The following is a 21247-nucleotide window of genomic DNA, read 5'->3' as shown; positions in this document are numbered from 1 at the left end:
AACATTTTGAAAGTTTTAAATCGACATTGAGAAGTTCGCATGGCTACAACACTAGAAATGGCTACTTACCTAGACTGCCTAAACCTAAAACGGAATGCGGAAAGAGGGTGTCCTACTTCCCTTTAATAAATGACTGGATGTCCCTCCCAGTATTTTTAAGAAGGCCAATGCCATGCACATTTTTAAGGAAACCCTTACAAGATTCTTAATGGATAAATATTTTAAATGATGGATAAAACTTTAGATATACGCCGTTTTAGATCTGTGACAATTGTATTTCTTATTTTAGCTTTTAATACTTTTTATTTTTACGGAGGACCTCCCTGAAAACCACGTATTTACGTGACGGGCGCTTCCTCCCTAAAGATTGTTTATTATTATTATTATTATTATTATTATTATTATTATTATTCCACGTCTCGGAAGTGTTCTCCGAATCGGTCACCTAGTCTCCTGCCTATTTCGCCGATGTATATCTTTTTGCAATAAGTGCAAGTTATGCAATAGATTACATTGGCGGAGGTGCAAGTGAAGTGATCGGTGATCTTAATGGATCGTTTAGGTCCCGATATTTTATCAGTGTTGTGAGTGAAAGGACACGTTTTGCATCATGCACGAGCTCATTTAAAAGTGCCTGGTTGGTCATTAGTCTGAAAAGAAATTCTGACCAAAACATTGCCTATGTTTTTGTCGCGTTTGAATGAAATGAGCGGAGGCTGCGAAAAGATTGTGCTTGTCTCTGGATCGTTTTGAAGTAATTGAAAGTTTTTAACAATGATGGATTTAACTGAGTTGTTGTGAGGGTGAAATGTGAGAGTGAATGGAATGCGGTCGGAATCTTCCTTATGCGACGTTTGTAGTGCTGAATGTCGATCAATAAGTTGGGCGCGGTGGTAACCCGCTTGAACGACAGAAACAGGGCAACCACATTTATGGAAAAACTGGTACATTGACTCTGATTTGTGGTGGAAATCAGAGTCATCACTACATAAACGACGAAGTCTTAGAAACTGAGAAAAAGGAATGGAATTCTTAACGGGAGATGGATGCGAAGACGAATATAACAAGTAATTATGCGAGTCTGTAGGTTTGTAATACACACTAGTGCATAAACCGTTACCTTCAGTTGAAACTTTGATGTCTAAAAAGGATAAAGAATTGTCAGAAATTTCCCAGGCATATTTCTTATAGTTCAAACTTTAAATTACCTCAGGTATATTTCTTATAGGTATATTTCTTATAGTTCAAACTTTAAATTACTTCAAAACGATCCAGAGACAAGCACTATCTTTTCGCAGCCTCTGCTCATTTCATTCAAACGCGACAAAAACATAGGCAATTATTTGGTCAGAAGTTCTTTTCAGACTAATGACCAACGCGGCACTTTTAAATGCGCTCGTACACGATGCAAAACGTGTCCTTTCATTCACAACACTGATAAAATATCGGGACCTAAACGATCCATTAAGATCACCGATCACTTCACGTACACCTCCGCCAATGTAATCTATTGCATAACTTGCACTTATTGCAAAAAGATATACATCGTCGAAACAGGCAGAAGACTGGGTGACCGATTCCGAGAACACTTTCGAGACGTGGAAAGGAATGACAAGGAGGCATTTTAATTTCCCTAATCATTCTAAGCAACATATGGCAATCTGCGGTCTTTCCTTACACTTAGGTAACACGGAAAGCCGTAAAAATCTTGAACAAAAGCTCATCTTTCAAACCGGCAGTCTAAACCCCACAGGGATCAACGAACGCTTTTCATTCCACTAATTTATCCTTGTTTTTCTCGTTGCCATGTTCCCACCAATAACGTAGCCCCATTTTCTGCCTTTAAAAGCACACACAACCCACAATTCCTCTATTCGCTCCGACGAAGGGCTAACGCTCGAAACGTCAGCTTTTGTAATCGTTAAGGTGGCCAAGTTACCATTTCAACTTTGTTGGTATATCCAAATTATTTCGTTACCCCCACCGACGCAGCCCCAAACAGTTTCTTTCGAAACTATCAGCCTTTATTCATTTGTATTTTGATTGCTGCGAGTACTAACTTTTGTCTTTTTCAATCCACAGCATTGAGAACAGCGGACCCTGCCAAGCCTCAAGAAACCCATAAAGGAGCTACGCCAGGAAATCGTAAGTTATCTTTTACCTTTTCCCCCTATTAGTAAAGATCTAGCATTCCGTTTAGCCATTCTAACTTTCGCCAAAACTAGGTTTTGTAGCCACATAAACTTCATCGGTCGTTGCGTTCACTTTAAAGTTATTCCCAAGGGTTTTCGCTCCAATTTTCATGCATCTTCATTCACCAAACAATACCATCACCAAATTCAGTGCGCCCAAAATTCTTTTTCACGTGACATCATGAGAATTACCATTAGAGCTATGTGCCAAAAACGTAATCACCTCACCGAACAAATGCTACATTGCCGCTCTGAACTTTCCAAAATCTGTCCAGCAGTTTTATTACAATCTATCTGCGCCGAAATTCAGGAAACTAATTCGAAACTTTTCAATCATTTGAACCAAATTAAGGCCCAAAAACTAGACCAACTTATCGGTCCCCAAATTGCTAACCACTCATCACCAGAAAACCTCAAAACTGTAGTTGCCATTCCAGAAAACCTCTCACTTTCCGATTCAGAAAAATCCGTCCTTGGTAAGGGCTTAAATTTCGTTCCCATTTGTAAAACAACGGACGAATTCTCAATTAAACAAGACGTAGAAAAATTCCTTCGCCGCGTTCAATTAAAAGCCTTTTTTCACAACAAAAAGGATGATTCTAACACCTGGAACAAAGACACTTTCGAAACACTTCAGACTCGAAAGTCTAAATGGACTCCCCCAGAGGGCCAATTCGCATCATTAGACTTTTTTATCAAAAAATACCACCACGATATCAACAAACTCAATTTCAAACGTATTACCAAATTTTCTAATCTCTCTTCTGAAGAGTGGTCGGCTCTAAAAAGTCTTAGAAAACGCAGACATAGTTATCAAAGCGGCCGATAAGGGCGGCTCAGTCGTTGTTTGGCGCACCGACCTTTACCAAAAAGAAGCTTTGCGGCAACTTTCTGACACCTCTTTTTATCAAAAGGTCGACAAAGACCTCACTGCCAGCAATCAAAACTCCGTCAAGAATACGATCAACCAACTCATAACTAAACAAGAATTGCCGGCCACAGCAAAAAATCTCATCATAACCACTCCTAGAACTTCTCGTATTTACTTTTTACCTAAAATTCACAAACCTAACAACCCGGGTCGGGCCATTGTCTCGGCCTGCAGTTGCCCTACCGAACTTATTTATCTCCAGCTATCTAGACAAAATTATGGCTCCCATCGTCAAAACTTTACCATCATATATTAAAGACAGCCAACACGCTCTTCAAATTTTTCGAGACTTTAATTTCCCTGGCCAAAACAAACTACTTTTCACCATGGATATTACGTCTCTTTACACTGTCCTTCCTAATGGCGAAGGCCTTCTGGCCCTTAAACATTTTTTTTCATCAACGTACTGATGAGGAACCTAAATCTGAAACACCACTACGCCTAGCCGAACTAGTGCTCACACTCAACTGTTTTTCATTCGGAAACAACTTCTTCAAACAAACCAATGGTGTAGCCATGGGCACCAAAATGGGACCTAGCTATGCCAATCTTTTTGTCGAATATCAATTTTTCAGCCAATACAACGGGTCCAAACCTGAACTCTACGGTCGCTACATCGACGAATGTATCGGCGCTACCTCCTCTACCAGAGAGGAGCTCACTCAATTCATAACCGCACTCAATTCTTTTCACCCGGCTCTGAAATATACCTGGGAAATTTCTGACAATTCTTTATCCTTTTTAGACATCAAAGTTTCAACTGAAGGTAACGGTTTATGCACTAGTGTGTATTACAAACCTACAGACTCGCATAATTACTTGTTATATTCGTCGTCGCATCCATCTCACATTAAGAATTCCATTCCTTTTTCTCGGTTTCTAAGACTTCGTCGTTTATGTAGTGATGACTCTGATTTCCACCACAAATCAGAGTCAATGTACCAGTTTTTCCATAAATGTGGTTACCCTGTTTCTGTCGTTCAAGCGGGTTACCACTGCGCCCAACTTATTGATCGACATTCAGCACTACAAACGTCGCATAAGGAAGATTCCGACCGCATTCCATTCACTCTCACATTTCACCCTCACAACAACTCAGTTAAATCCATCATTGTTAAAAACTTTAAATTACTTCAAAACGATCCAGAGACAAGCACTATCTTTTCGCAGCCTCCGCTCATTTCATTCAAACGCGAGAAAAACATAGGCAATGTTTTGGTCAGAATTTCTTTTCAGACTAATGACCAACCAGGCACTTTTAAATCCGTTCGTACACGATGCAAAACGTGTCCTTTCACTCACAACACTGATAAAATATCGGGACCTAAACGATCCATTAAGATCACCGATCACTTCACGTGCACCTCCGCCAATGTAATCTATTGCATAACTTGCACTTATTGCAAAAAGATATACATCGGCGAAACAGGCAGAAGTCTAGGTGACCGATTCCGAGAACACTTTCGAGACGTGGAAAGGAATGACAAGGACACATCGAAACCAGTCGCTAGGCATTTTAATTTCCCTAATCATTCTAAGCAACATATGGCAATCTGCGGTATTTCCTTACACGTAGGTAACACGGAAAGCCGTAAAAATCTTGAACATAAGCTCATCTTATATGTGCACGATCCTTCGCAGTAAAGCACTATTTGAGCAATAGTGAAAATCAGACCTGAAAAAAATTTCAGGCCTGTACGGGATTCGAACCACTGACCTCTGCGATACTAGTGCAGCGCTCTACCAATTGAGCTAACAAGCCAACTGGGAGCAGGCCATCAAATTAATTCGACGTAAACCCGTAGATGATAAAACAAACAACAACAAACATATGAAACATATGTATGAACTGCAGTTATGAAACGTATATGTGCACGATCCTTCGCAGTAAAGCACTATTTGAGCAATAGTGAAAATCAGACCTGAAAAAAATTTCAGGCCTGTACGGGATTCGAACCACTGACCTCTGCGATACTAGTGCAGAGGTCAGTGTACAGGCCTGAAATGTTTTTTTTTTCAGGTCTGATTTTCACTATTGCTCAAATAGTGCTTTACTGCGAAGGATCGTGCACATATACGTTTCATAACCGCAGTTCATACATATGTTTCATATGTTTGTTGTTGTTTGATTTATCATCTACGGGTTTATGTCGAATTAATTTGATGGCCTGCTCCCAGTTGGCTTGTTAGCTCAATTGGTAGAGCGCTGCACTAGTATCGCAGAGGTCAGTGGTTCGAATCCCGTACAGGCCTGAAATTTTTTTCAGGTCTGATTTTCACTATTGCACAAATAGTGCTTTACTGCGAAGGATCGTGCACATATACGTTTCATAACCGCAGTTCATACATATGTTTCATATGTTTGTTGTTGTTAAAAGCTCATCTTTCAAACCGGCAGTCTAAACCCCACAGGGATCAACGAACGCTTTTCATTCCACTAATTTATTCTTGTTTTTCTCGTTACCATGTTCCCACCAATAACGTAGCTCCATTTTCTGCCTTTAAAAGCACACACAACCCACAATTCCTCTATTCGCTCCGACGAAGGGCTAACGCTCGAAACGTCAGCTTTTGTAATCGTTAAGGTGGCCAAGTTACCATTTCAACTTTGTTGATATATCCAAATTATTTCGTTACCCCCACCGACACAGCCCCAAACAGTTTCTTTCGAAACTATCAGCCTTTATCCGTTATTTTCAATATTGGATTCGTCGCGTCTTTAAATAAAGGGAGGGGTTGGTTCCCAGAGTCCCTGGGACAACGCTCTGGCTCCAAAACTATTAAACACTAAGGTCAAATCAGGGTTATACGAAAACTTTACCAACAATTCTTTACAGCATATCGTTTATTTTACTCAATAAAGAATAAGTTTCGATCACAAGTCGAGATAGAAGGCTGAGAGACTTCTTTCAAATTACAAGCAGGAGAGAACCATGTAAACAAAGATCATGGCGTTTGGAGGCAATTAAGCAAATGTCGGACAAAAAAATTATTTGCAGAATCATGGGACAAAACTGGAATTTGGCCCGGCAATGCGAAGATCGAAGCGTCTAAGTTTGAAAAAAATTCCATACAGAAATTTGATACACATAGGATTTTATTCGGTACTGTTTTTATAGACTGCTTGAAATAAGCGTTAATCATTTTGTAGTGTTTTAGGGTAACCGGTGAACTAGATATTTCCTTGGCCATCAAGTTATCATTCGCCCAAACTATCCATATATGAAGGAGACCACAGACCCATCATACACGCAAAAACACACCTAAAACCGCATAATTTGCACTAGTCTAAGTGTCTATTTTTCTGGGCTGAAATAGTCGTCTTTGGAAAGAGTGAGGACTACAGTATCTCCTACGCACACAGATAAAATAACTTAAGCTCAATTTAAAGTCCACATTCCATGTGATCATAGCCCATACCTCCGCCTAAGCTCTTTGATATTCTACCCCTCAAAATGATCTGAATCGCGCCAGCTGAAGCACGTGAACTGCGTAAGTAGGATACGGCCCTCACCAAACAGTTTCGAAATGCATCCAAGATATTTTAATAAAAGGTGACCTCTGTAGCTAACAAAGCTTTATCGGTCTTTATAGCACTAGTCCGACGTCACAACTAGTTTTTCACCCAGCCGTGACCTCCGATCCGGACGTGTCAGCCATTCTTGCATGAATTACTCATATCACCGGCTCGGCCATTCCTGGAACATAGATTCGTGCGCGTCCGTGAAATTTGCTATAATCAGCTATAATCATAACCGGATAAACCGGATAAACCGGATAATCATTATTTCGGTCTCGAGATCATGTTGAAGGAGCACTATTTTGTCAATGAACACGCGGGGGATTGAGCCAAACAAAATGGCGGAGGCAATCGATGGCACTAGCGACTAAATACAGGAATGGCTCCGACCTGTAATTGGATGATAAAAATAGTAAAAGTTTCTAAAAGTTAATAAGTTACATCTCAACTCCTTGCACGTGAGTATTGTTTAACCGTGTGTCTCCAAGCGGAACAGGGAAATATCAATGCGACTGAAAACTCCGATGTGTCAAACAAGAGATGGTTACTTACATAACGAAGGGGAGACCTTTCTTGTTCTGCGATATTCCGGAGAGGATTAAGTCATCTGCTGACTCGTTCCGCTGACTAAACTCATTTAGTCAGTGCAGACTCAGTTCAGGTGGACGACTAGAGACTGGAGCGACTGGAGCCATTCCTATATTTCACCGCTGGCAAGAATGGCTCCAGCTCATGCGTTTATCAATTTTCTTTTTTTTTTCTTTTTGGCGAAATAAATTTTAAACTGAAATAAAATCGAAAGATAACATTACAATGCTTGTGAATGGAGCCCTCATAAATTAATACAGGGCCATGTGATGTCTAAAGTTTAATGCAGCAACTGCATGTCACGTTTCGAAAATCACGCAGTCAGTTAAGTTATCGGTCTTTTCTTTTTTTTTTTTTACTTTTTAGTCGGCGTTTTTACTCCTTTCATTTCCACGGTAATATTTGAAATATAAACAGTCAAAATTTCGCCACCGCGAACAAAAAAACAACGAACACAATTTCAACGAATATATGAAATTCATATATCTAAACTGCGGTTATAGAAACGTATTTGTGCACAATCCTCGCAGTAAAGAGCACTATTTTAGCAATAGTGAAAATCAGACCTGAAAAAATTCAGGTCTGATTTTCTGATTTTTGCACGGGATTTCAACTGTTCGGGATTTAAACCACAGAACTTTGCGATACAAGTGCAGCGCTTTACCATGAGCTAACAAGCCAACTGGGAGCAGAGGTCAGTAGTTCGAATCCCGTACAGGGCTGAATTTTTTCAGGTCTGATTTTCGCTATTGCTTAAATAGTGCTCTTTACTGCGAGGATCGTGCACAAATACGTTTCCTATAACCGCAGTTCAGATATGTGAATTTCATATATTCGTTGTGTTTGATTTGTCATCTTACGGGTTTATGTCGGACTAATTTGACGACCTGCTTCCAGTTGGCTTGTTAGCTCAATTGGTAGAGCGCTGCACTAGTATCGCAGAGGTCAGTGGTTCGAATCCCGTACAGGCCTGAAATTTTTCAGGTCTGATTTTCACTATTGCTTAAATAGTGCTCTTTCACGTATGATGCACGATCCTCGCAGTAGATAGCGCTATTTAAGCAATAGCGAAAATCAGACCTGAAAAAAATCAGGCCTGTACGGGACTCGAACCACTGACCTCTGCGATACTAGTGTAGCGCTCTACCAATTGAGCTAACAAGCCAACTGAGAACAGGCCGTTAAGTTGATTCGTAATGAACCCGTGAAAGTGATAAATGAGATAGAATAAATATATGAAAATCATATATTTTGAACTGCGGTATTTGATACGTATGATGCACGATCCTCGCAGTAGATAGCGCTATTTAAGCAATAGCGAAAATCAGACCTAAAAAAAATCAGGCCTGTACGGGACTCGAACCACTGACCTCTGCGATACTAGTGCAGCGCTCTACCAATTGAGCTAACAAGCCAACTGAGAGCAGGCCGTTAAGTCTCTTTAATGCGAGGATCGTGCACAAATACGTTTCTATAACCACAGTTCAGATATGCGAATTTCATACATTCGTTGTGTTTGATTTGTCATCTTACGGGTCTCTGTCGGACTAATCTGATGACCTGCGCCCAGTTGTCTTGTTAGCTCAATTGGTAGAGCGCTACACTAGTATCGCAGAGGTCAGTGGTTCGAATCCCGTACAGGCCTGAAATTTTTCAGGTCTGATTTTCACTATTGCTTTAATAGTGCTCTTTACTGCGAGGATCGTGCACAAATACGTTTAAAAAAAAACAACGGTAGGTCAAACCTCTATAACTTTTCATTGTTATTATTAGATAGTTTAGCAAGAGGACGGGAATGTCAGTTGACAGCGGCGCGCGCAGCAAAAATACCGGTAAGAAACTGGGTCGAGAACGTCGCCTCGTTCTGTTTCAGATGTGACTTAGAAGTCATAGAAGTCATTGCAACGAGACGTAAACGTAATATGATATTCGCAATTGAATAGCCAAAACTCGGCCTTTTAGAGATCGCCAGCACAAATTTTCGGTTTTACAAACAGCTTTAAGGACAATGAAACTATCTTCGAAGCGCAAACAGAGGATAAATTATAGTTACAGCGAGTTACATGAATCCACATGGGTGATTAAACTTTATAATTGATCCATTCCAGGTAAGACTCGTGTCTGTTGATTCATCTATCAAATTTTAGAGGCCGTTAGATTTGTTTTCCTGCGATTTGTGTTGCTGTCATTTTGTTTCGTGCCACTAGATTTTAACGCTGCTCAACTTTCTTCATAATTTCACAAAGTATAATTTTGGTAATCGTCATCATTTTTCTCCTTGTCTATTACTCATTCATGACGGTACACTTCTTTTGAACATTGACTACTTAGATATGCAATGTATTTTGAAGAAGGCTATGGCGAAAACATGTAGAAATCAAGCGATCCAACGACGAAGTTGTTTACGATGAGTTCTTGTTTAACGCAGAAAGAATGAATTGAACTCAAACAAGTCACCCCTAAAATGGTTAGGCTCAGGAACAAACTTGGTTTGTGTTTCTTTGTTTGTTTTGTTTTGTTTCTTCTTTTTTTCTTCAACAAAGTCGTTCAAGACTGAATTAAATTACTTGATTTGGAAAGTCGTGCCGAAATTAAAATTGATTGTCATTTTCTTTTGTTGCGTGAGCGCGACTTTCCTGTTTTCATCGGCGCTGGTTAAAAATAAGCTTAAGACATAAAAAAGTGCAAACCCGAGCAAATTCTCAAGTTGTTTATCTCTGACTTCAATCCAAAAAGTATTCATTCATGATCAATAAAAACAAAAACGACAACAAAGAAAAAAAACAGTACGGTATGTAAACTTCAACATGCAGCATGGTTAGTGATGAATTGATTTACGATAAAATTCAACAGCACCCCATTCCTAGAGGGAGGACTTGTTGTGAGCGAGGGAGGACTTGTTGTGAAAAATCGACGCCCACAACAAGTCCTCCCTCGCAAATAATTCTCAATCGCAAGAAAAATCATGCAATTGTAGAGACAAACACTCTTGCTCGTTATGTGGCAATTGTATGGAACGCCATAACTGTCTTATGATACTTTTGGTCATGATATTCGGTGCTTACATCCTTATATTGGGTGCTTACATCCTTATATTTGGTGGTTAAATCATTATGTTTGGTATTTACTTCATTATATTCGGCACGTACTTCGTTATATTCAGTACTTACTTAATTATATTCGGTGTTTACTTTCTTTTATTCGGTGCTTAAATCATTATATTCGGTGTTTACTTTATTATATTCAGTGCGTACTCCGTTATATTTGGTGCTTTATTATATTTGGTGCATACTTCGTTATATTCGGTGCTCATTTTATTATACTGGGTGGGTTATTCTTTCAGTGTTCACTTCATTATATTCGGTGTTCACGAAATTATATTCGGTATGCACTTCATTAGATTCAGTGTTTATTTCATTATACTCGGTGATTAAATCATCCAGTTCAGTGCTTCCGACAACTGGTGAGCACTTCATTATCTTCGGTCCTACCAACATTATACGCAGTGGTAAAATCATTATCTTCGGTCCAAACTTTGTTATGATCGTCAGCACGCTCCCAATTGTACAGCTTTGTTGAGCACGAAAAAATGGAAGACATCTTGACGAAACTAAACCTTGAAGCGCTCGTTGCAGTATTTCGACAAGAACGAATCATTCCTTCGATAGTTCAGTTGATGAGTGATGAGGAATTAGAGCGACTTGGTGAAACTGCGATTAGAGATTGAGTTCGATTGTGTGAACTTTGTAAAGAAGACCAAGAGGACAGTAGCAGGTCATCGTTTGGCTCTCGAAGTGTACACGTTGCAAGCACCTCAATAAGCAGAACCGGAGATGTACCTTTAGCTGACGCTGTCCTCGATGAACGGATGCGTCTTTTCAATGCAAGGGGCGCTCGGTCGCAATCTAAAAGTAGAAGCAAGAAACATCCTTATCCACGAACTTGGACTGTTCACTTTGTTTACCTTGCAGATCGGTATCAGTGCAAAATACCATCAGCTGTTGAGAAACAAACTTTGCACAAAGCAGGCTTAGGATTAAAAAAGATCAAGCTACTCTTAGATGATGATGCAAGTGCGGTGTATGAGAAGCTTGTCTCCAGTGAAAAGGACGATGTAGGTGATGTGAAGGGGTTTCCCCAATTACGTGAAGCAGGAGGATTTGAGATGCTACATTGCCTACCAAATTGCCAGGATTTAACACCTCTTAAGTGTTCCTGGGCTGCCAGAGAAATAAGAAGTAATTTAGGAGGGCAATCCAAAATTTATCTGAGGCCAATCCAAAAAGATCTGTCCACTAAATCTCTCATACCACAGAATTCTTGTGAAGTAAAAGAGAAATGCCTGGCTTGCCAGAAAGAATTCCCAATGAATGAACTCAGAACACACTCTTTTTACATGTGTACAGTTGGATTTAATAGTGGATCAGACTCAGATGGTGACAATGGTTGCATTCTGGAAGGAATATCAACTGCTGACTCTAGAAGTGAATCGCCAGTGAGTCCAGTGATGTCGCAAGCTCCACAACAAATACAGGAAGCAAACCCAGTCATAGAAGTTTCTAACTCACCAGCACCTGTACATGAACCTGAAGAGAAACAAGATAATATTGATACTGCCGTTGGGAAAGTTGTAACCTTTTGCCAGACAAACAATGTACACAATCCCGTGGAAGTTCTCCGATGTATGCAGAAAGAAGTTGTCACTGGCAGGAGATTGGAATTAGAATCTGACAGTGAAGTGTTAGAGGGGGAGACAAACTGCATCAATGTAGACAGAATGAATATACTTGAAACAGCATTCGAGGAAATAGGGGCTCTGGAAAACCTTCGCCTCACTCTGGAGGTTTCTTTTTATGGGGAGGTAAGTTATTTCTTTCTGTAAGCGTTTTTGTAAGCAACATGTTAATGCCTGTACGTATTACTCTCTCCAATTTACTATTTTAATGAACTGAAGATCAATTGTTTTATTGAAAATACCCCCTCCCCCTAAATGAACTTTTTTCAATGCAAATGGTGAAAAAAGCGAGTAAAGAATATTTTTGTCAGTAATGTTCATTGCTTTGTATTTGAAGTGTTGATTCAAGTGGCCTCATTGTTTTGTGCTTGCCTTTGCTTTACTACTTAAATAGCTGTGCCTTTTGTTCCTACTGTTAGCTTGTTATTTGCAGGAGTTATACAAAATACTCAAATTATGATGTTAACATGTATCTAATGTGTCACAAAAAATTCTCAGTGTGCACGTATTCCTCACCTGAGTCCTGATTCTATGTCAGTGTTTTAAGGTAATTCTACCACTTGACTACAATAATCACCCCTTCATTGGATTCAGATGAGAATGTTTTTCAGCAACAAGTACTAAATATCTGTTATTTCTCCAGAAAGCACGTGACTATGGGGGTCCGAGGAGAGAGTTCTTCCGGCTCACACTCACAGCTATTAAAGAAAAGTATTTTGACAATGGCATACGTGACCTTCTTGCAGATGAGTACTATATTGTTGGAGTGATAATTGGTAAGTAATAAATCTCACACTGGTTAAATATGTAATTTTGATTACCTTTCATGTACACAACTCGCCTCAACTAGCTACCCCATGCTATTTGTCAGTTATGTATGTACTTCATGTCAGTAATGATTATTGATGTTGTTATGACACAAAAGATCTCCTATATAAAAGCTTGCTTAAACTGATTTCTAGGTTTAAGCATCATTCAGAATGGAAAGATCTCCCAGTTCTTTTCAGAGGATCAGCTGGAAAACATCTTTAACAGCATCCAATCATCAGCAGCTTATTGTAATTTACAGAAAGGATTGGACAAATTAGGAATATGTATGGTATGGTCCGGCTTCACATGTTGGCTGTAAAATGATGTTGTTGGACATGATAAACTGTATAAAATTATAGAATTTTTTCTGACCTATAACATTTTTCACTTTACACAGTAGTTATGATATTGACATCACATTAGTAAGAGGAAAACATGAAATGTGAGAAAAATAGTTTTTGGTGAGGTTATTTTGTTTAGATAAGAGAGAAAATGTAAAAGCCATTGGGGTTTTGATGAATGTCGCTGTAATGATCAGTCTTTGATTTTCTGTTCCCTAAATCAGTGACACTGTATAGATGATTAATGAACAGGCTTGTATTGAGTACAGTTCATTTGTTTCCTTTCATACATGTAACAAATGATGTACATTTCATTTTTTTAAGTAGTGAAAGATTACGTGTTTCTAAAGTCAACAGCTACACATTTTGAATTCAACATTTACAGGTCTGCAAACAGCTGCCGCTCCTTGTCTAGGTACCTGAGAGAGGTACAAAGTAAGTGCTACCTTGTGTAATGGTCTTAACAACAGTTGTAAACTAGTCTCATTTGGAAATTTCTTTTGTCAGTAGCCAAGTGCAGTGCAATCCCACTATCGTGGGTTGGAATCTAGTTTATCAGTAGCATGATAATAATAATAATAATAATAATAATAATAATAATAATAATAATAATCACTAAAAGTATTTACAAAAATTATGATAAAATGCTTAAAAATCGAAAACAAATGCGTCAAAATGTCCAGTAAAAATCCCAGAAAAGCTCATGGATACACACTTCTTATAATAATCATAATGATGATCATAATTAAGGTATAAATATTACAAAACAAGTTTAAAAATTCTCTTACTGAGAGAAAAGTTAATAATAATAATAATAATAATAACAATAATAATCCTATCAGTAAACTTAGCAATGGTTTCAAATAAGTTTATCAATTTAGGCTTCTGGCATGAAATACAGAGGGTACTGGAGCCTATGAAAAACTGCAAGATCCTTAGACTTTTCTTTTGTTTCAATCATTGCATTTGACATGATATCAATATTATGGCCTTCCCATGCTGTCTCATTACTTATGGAATCATGTGTCCAAATGGTTGTATGGAGAAACTGTTGCAGAATAATAATTAGTATTATCAGCTAAAATCTGTTACTTGCGGAATTGTTTGTCGTCTCTTGTTAGAAATAGAACCTACAATGATGGTTGGTTTTGATCTGCTATCTTATTGCTCTTTTGGTAAATATTTTCTAACCTTTGCAATGGTGAGGGAAAGGGTCGTCTCGTCCTCTATGTAAGGGAAAAATGTTTTGTAAAATTTATCTTACAATCTCTTCTTGAGAGATAATATGGGGTTGGTTTCCTTCAATTACATCTGTTATCTCAAAGGGTTTACATGCACTGTACGTATGCATGTATGTATTTTGAACATAATACATACAAGCAAAATATTTATGTAAGGATTTTGTACTCTCCTCGTTTGTGTTTTAATTTATTTTTTCAGCTACAAACTTTGTAATTAAAAGTGAATTGGTTCTTTTCATTTTGCTTGCTTTAACAGGTGGAAGGAGAATGAGAGTAACTCTGGCCCATGTTTTGTGGTTTGCAACAGGGTCAGATGAAGAACCCCTGTTGGGATTTAAATTGCATCCCTCGTTGCTCTTCACTGCAGCAGTACAGTCCTTTCTGCCAATAGCTAACACATGTATTAATGCCATCATTTTGCCATCACCGACACTTGAGATCAGTATTCCACCTGACGAGAAGCTATTTGATTTATATGACTGTGCATTTCTATATAGCTATTTTGGCAATGTGTAACATTCTTGTAATTTCTGGCTTGTTTTATCATATTGTTGTCATTTCTCAAGGGAAGACATTATTTTTGACCTTGAATGATTAAGTGGTTGAAACCTGAAAATTGTTGTTATCACTTTCCTAATATGTTGTTGTTATTATCGTTTACCCGATGATTGTTTAACCATGATTGCCATTCCAAGAATCACAATAATGTATTTCAAGTAAGAACAAGAAATACCCTGTTCAGACCCTTTGAAATATTTCTGTTTGGAATTTTATGCTTTAACTTCAGTTCAAGAAATATATTTACCAATGACTTAAAGTCACCATATCTTACAGTTGTTTCATGTCTTTTAACTTGCTTCTTCTTGTGAGTGTAGGTGGGTCCTCTACTTGCAGTTTAAAGGACATAAAGTTCATTTCATCTATACAAAGTAGGACAAAGTTCAAATTTTGAAGTTACTTCAGAGAGTGCTACAATACAAATAATGTTATCATCAAAATAAAGTGGATTTTTTAAAAATACTTAATGTCATTCATTAACAAAGACCTAGTTTAAGTTGGCCGTGCAGAATGGTCCTACTAGAACCTGGCACTCAAACGCAACTTTTGTTGTTACATGGGCTCTTTCCTTTATAATGACATCTAGTGTAAATGACCTGTCATGAACTCCTTTTTGATACCTTACAAACCGCTGCAACTCAACGCATCAATAAAAATTGGGTAAAGAGTGGATATTGATTATTAACCCTTCAAAGCGGTTTCTAAATACAGTACTTTTATTAAGATCATTCTAGTTCACAGCAACTCTGAACAGGAACATGTATTCCTGCTAAAATACTGTTTCAAGGTTCCACTATTAATAGCTCTTCATGCTACCTTAGTCATATGGTTTCCTCCTCACAGACTTGATTGAAATTCCTGGTAGTGATTCATTTGCATTCCTTTGAGAGACCACTGACTGCCTGACGATATGAAGAGCTTTCAAGTACACCTCAATTCCAAAGTTAGACGATGTCCACGTCCACGGAATTTCATGGTTCAGTTGCTGTGTACAGTCACTCCTCAACCGAAATGAGAGGGCGTCAAAGATAGGCCTCCCAGAACCATTGTCACCACCTTCAGTAATAAATCCTTCAACCCCATAGTGGGGGATGAGATCACTTTGCAATTCTATTCCTACTGGGTTTTGAAGTTGACCTGCTACCCAAGTTCTTATTGGTGACGACCTCGTCGTTCGCATTCTGTGCTGTGACCAAGCTTTGTTCCAAATGTCTCACTTCTCTTGAATTTTAGCCCGGTAAACATGATGGAGAGCAACCAAATGAACATTATCCAATAGGTCCAATATCCCCTCATCCTCCATGAAGTAGAATAAATTGTAGTAAAGTGCAAGAACACCCTGGTAGACATCCCTCCATAGTCTCTCAATACGTTGATTGTGGGTGCTCTTACCTGTGATATCACCACCCCTATCTGTCCCTCTTCTTGATATCATGTAGTCGACTATGCTTACATTTTCACAACCCTGATCGGTTCGAATTCTGTAGGGTAAACCAAATTTTTCAACCGCTCCCAAGAAACAAGCCAGAATAGTATCTGACCTATTATTGTCTACACATTCTAACATTACAGGCAATCGGCTATAGCCATCAATTCCGCCGATGATTATAAAATTCCACCTTACAAGTTTATGGTTGGTGTCTATGTGCCACAAGTGGTTGGGGCCTTTCACATTGTACACCCTTCGATGCAATCTACCCTTCTTTCTTTCGCGTACTCCTTCTTCATCTACGCGGTGAATGCTATCTCGAAGTCGCATTCTTTGCACTTTAATGCCTCTTTCTTGCAGAAGAAATTTAAGCATTCCTTCCCCACAAAAGGGAAAGTCCTTTGACAGTTCTAATATGTGGTGATCCAGCTCTTCATCTCAAACATCACTGAAATCCTGAGAGCTGATTCCGTAGCTTTGCATTCTGCAATAAATTGTGCTCTCCGAGACAGACAACATACTGGCGATTTCTTTTATTTTGAAACCCTCCTCTAGATGATTCTCTAGTATTGATTTTGGTATGTTAAATTCTGGAGCTCCAGATCCTAAACGATTTCTTTGAGGCTTCTGTTTTCCGTGGATTGAACATTCCATTCGCAAACTCATCATGTCAGAACTATTACTTACACCCAGCTGCTTCATTTCACTTGCCGATAACAGAGGAAGTAAATCAGGTGTGATTTTCTCCTTTTCAAATACTTCTGTTAAATTACTTAAGTTTTGTCGCTTCAGAAAGGAGGCCATTGCAGTCTTCTCCGCAATTTTCATAATACTTTGAAAATACGCGGAAAATCGCAGAATTGCATTGTGGGGTTATTACCGCGAACAATATTTTTGGGAGCCTGGTGACGATCATAACGAAGTATGCACCAAATATAATAGAGTAAGCACCGAATATAACGGAGTACGCACCGAATATAATGAAGTAAACACCGAATATAATGATTTAAGCACCGAATATAAGAAAGTCAACACCGAATATAATAAAGTAAGCACCGAATATAACGAAGTACGCGCCGAATATAATGAAGTAAATACCGAACATAATGATTTAACCACCGAATATAAGGATGTAAGCACCCAATATAAGGATGTAAGCACCGAATATCAAGACCAAAAGTATCATAAGACAGTTATGGCGTTCCATACAATTGCCTAATTCAAAATGTGGTCTATCAGGCCACAGTTGAAAGTCCCTTGGGAGCCCAAACGTACGTCAGTCTTACTGCGAACCAATTTAAAACAAGATTTAGAAATCATACAGCTTCATTTAGACATGAGAACAAAAGGAACGCAACAGAGTTGAGCAAATATATCTGGTCCCTAAAGGATGCTGAAACGGAGTTTTCCGTGACCTGGAAAATAATAGCTCGCGCCAGGCCGTACTCAAATACCACAAAGAGATCCAATCTTTGCATAGCTGAAAAATTCTTTATCATATGCAGAACAGGGGCGGGCACCCTAAACAAAAGGAACGAACTGGCGAGTGCGTGCCGGCACTCAACTAAATATTTGATAAGGCTGCTCAAACCACCTACTTAAAAGGATCGTTAGTCAACTAGTGTCTTATCCACCTGACGAGAGAGAACTTTTAACCCTTTCGAAACAGATCTGTAGTACCAAGTTTTAATTTTTATTTTCCTAAATAATCGTTTACAAAGCTCCATATGATTGTGGAGCACTCTCCGATTCAAGGATAAGGTTTTTTACATTTTTACATTTATATATATATATATATATATATATATTTTTTTTTTTTACCATGTAAATATGACGTAATTCGACTTTTTGGTTGCAAAGTTATTTAAATAAACTAACTATCTATCTATCATTTCGATAGAAAGCTCAGCCAGTATGTCCGATCCCGCTCCTCAACCACAGGAACTTCCTCAAGCGCTGCGGCCGCCTCAAGACGCCGTCGTGCAAAACATTGCTGCTCCCGAAACAAGCTCAGGATACCCCTAACCAGCTCAGGACACACCTAAATGGTCATAGGTACTTAAGCAGTCTTTCCTAATTATTTTTCACTTTCTTTTTTGTACATTTACCGGTTTATCTTGCGTCTGTAACCCTCGTGGTGCCTTAGTCAGTTCGTTGTTCCCTTTATTAGTTTTGGTTGCAAAGTTGTTAAGTTGTTAACTAATGTTAAGATAAAATAATAAAACAAAGAGGGTCGTGCACCACGCTTGGGGCCAACAAATCCTTTGAATCGTAACTATTACCATGCTTTAATACCATGCTATTACCATGCTTTAATACCATGCTTCACTTTATTCTTACTTTTTATCAATTACAAGTTCTTAGAACTCTTTGGTTTGGGCTTCACGGGTATGCAGCACATTGCATTCTATATAATTATAAAACAAGTGGTAGTGCTTGTCTCCAAAATATGCAGTCCAATTTCTAAATTGCACTGGACAGCAACTATTTTCCCACTTCCCTCGCTGATTCATGTGGGGTCCCCCTACAGTGGTGGTACCATCCCTGTTTTTATCCTTTTTTATTCCTTTTTCTCAATTTAATTTTTATCAGGGCCCCAACTGATAGCAGTGCCTAAGGCATCTGAATGGGCTAACCTGCATGAATAAAGGTCTCTCCTTCTCTCTTTCTGTTCTCACTCAGAACTCGAAAGAGGCGTTCAAGATTAACATCATCAGTGAAGTACATGACATCTGGTGCGAAGAGTTCATAGGGCGTTGTCACCTTTTTGAGTAACTTGCACCGTGTTTCTCTATGTGTAAGGTCATCAAATGCCATGAATATTAGATTTAATCTTGGTTCCTTCAGCCCCTTTAACTGTAATGTTTTGTTTGAGACAAATATTACAGGAACCCTTGGATAATGTGTGGTAATTCCTTCAAACACTTTTCTCAGGTTTTCAGGGTATATTTCCTTAGATAACGTGATAATCATAGTCACTAGCTCATTAATTGCAACAAATTCCCTGTAGTTTTCTCCTTCGAAACCTTTCCTATAAAATGGAATGCCATAATAAGCAGAAGCCTTTCCCATATATTCGCGCTAGACAGCAACTATTTTTCCCACTTTTCCTGCTGATTCATGCGGCTTCCTCCTACAATGGTAGCATCCCTGTTCTCACTCAGAAATCGAAGAAAGGCGTTCATGATTAACATCATCAGTGAAGTACATAATATCTCGTGCAAAGGGATCTTAAGGCGTTATCACCTTCCTGAGTAACTTGGACCATGTTTCTCCATGTGCAAGGTCATCAAATACCATGAGTACTAGATTTAAACTTGGTTCTTTCAGCCCCTTTAACTGTAATGTTTTGTTTGACACAAATATTACAGGAACTCTTGGATAATATGTGGTAATTCCTTCAAACACTTTTCTCAGGTTTTAAGGTAATATTTCCTTAGATAACGTGATAACCATAGTCACAAGCTCATTAATTGGAACAAAGTCTGTGAAATTTTCTCCTTCGAAACCTGTCCTATACAATGGAAAGCCATAATAAGCAGAACCTTTTCCCACATATTTGCACTAGACAGGAACTTTTTTCCCTTTCCTCTCCTTATTCATGCGGCTTCCTCCTACAATGGTAGCATCCCTGTTCTCACTCAGAACTCGAAAGAGGCGTTCAAGATTAACATCATCAGTGGAGTACATGACATCTAGTGCGAAGAGTTCATAGGGCGTTGTCACCTTTTTGAGTAACTTGCACCGTGTTTCTCCATGTGTAAGGTCATCAAATGCCATGAATATTAGATTTAATCTTGGTTCCTTCAGCCCCTTTAACTGTAATGTTTTGTTTGACACAAATATTACAGGAACCCTTGGATAATATGTGGTAATTCCTTCAAACACTTTTCTCAGGTTTTCAGGTTATATTTCCTTAGATAACGTGATAATCATAGTCACTAGCTCATTAATTGGAACAAATTCCCTGTAGTTTTCTCCTTCGAAACCTTTCCTATAAAATGGAATGCCATAATAAGCAGAAGCCTTTCCCATATATTCGCACTAGACAGCAGCTATTTTTCCCACTTCCCCCGCTGATTCATATAGCGTCCTCCTACAATGGTAGCATCACTGTTCTCACTCAGAAATCGAAGAAAGGCGTTCAAGATTAACATCATCAGTGAAGTACATAATATCTGGTGCAAAGAGATCAAAAGGCGTTTTCACCTTGAGTAACTTGGACCATATTTCTCCATGTATAAGGTCATCAAATACCATGAATACTAGATTTAATCTTGGTTCCTTCAGCCCCTTTAACTGTAATGTTTTGTTTGACACAAATATTACAGGAACCCTTGGATAATATGTGGTAATTCCTTCAAACACTTTTCTCAGGTTTTCAGGTTATATTTCCTTAGATAACGTGATAATCATAGTCACTAGCTCATTAACTGGAACAAATTCCCTGTAGTTTTCTCCTTCGAAACCTGTCCTATAAAATGGAAAGCCATAATAAGCAGAAGCCTTTCCCATATATTCGCACTAGACAGCAACTATTTTTCCCACTTCCCCCGCTGATTCATATAGCGTCCTCCTACAATGGTAGCATCCCTGTTCTCACTCAGAAATCGAAGAAAGGCGTTCAAGATTGACATCATCAGTGAAGTACATAATATCTGGTGCAAGGAGATCAAAAGGCGTTTTCACCTTGAGTAACTTGGACCATATTTCTCCAATTATAATGTCATCAAATACCATGAATGCTAGATTTAATCTTGGTTCCTTCAGCCGCTTTAACTGTAATGTTTTGTTTGACACAAATATTACAGGAACCCTTGGATAATATGTGGTAATTCCTTCAAACACTTTTCTCAGGTTTTCAGGTTATATTTCCTTAGATAACGTGATAATCATAGTCAC

At 38.6% G+C, this 21247-nt stretch overlaps 1 protein-coding gene across 1 annotated transcript; it reads left to right on the top strand.

The window, feature by feature from the left end:
* Positions 1-3639: 3639 nt before the first annotated feature.
* Positions 3640-15378, top strand: LOC111322165 (uncharacterized). Its single transcript, XM_088742389.1, has 6 exons — positions 3640-3889; positions 11203-12092; positions 12610-12742; positions 12929-13065; positions 13503-13552; positions 14615-15378. Exons 1-5 carry the CDS (start codon positions 3640-3642, stop codon positions 13530-13532), a joined length of 1440 nt encoding a protein of 479 aa, XP_088598515.1. The 3' UTR covers positions 13533-13552; positions 14615-15378.
* The last annotated feature ends 5869 nt before the right edge of the window (positions 15379-21247 follow it).

This window comes from Stylophora pistillata, chromosome 13, assembly GCF_964205215.1.
Source record: "Stylophora pistillata chromosome 13, jaStyPist1.2, whole genome shotgun sequence".
Taxonomy (NCBI): domain Eukaryota; kingdom Metazoa; phylum Cnidaria; class Anthozoa; order Scleractinia; family Pocilloporidae; genus Stylophora; species Stylophora pistillata.
Note: the sequence above shows the minus strand (reverse complement) of the source record. Positions and strands in the feature narration are given on the sequence as shown.

Bases quoted from the DNA above. Each gene is read 5' to 3' on its own strand.
- LOC111322165 (XM_088742389.1), top strand. From the start codon at position 3,640: ATGGGCACCAAAATGGGACCTAGCTATGCCAATCTTTTTGTCGAATAT. The intron at 12,093-12,609 runs GTAAGTTATTTC...TTATTTCTCCAG, and splicing joins AGGTTTCTTTTTATGGGGAG to AAAGCACGTGACTATGGGGG. The intron at 12,743-12,928 runs GTAAGTAATAAA...ACTGATTTCTAG, and splicing joins TATTGTTGGAGTGATAATTG to GTTTAAGCATCATTCAGAAT.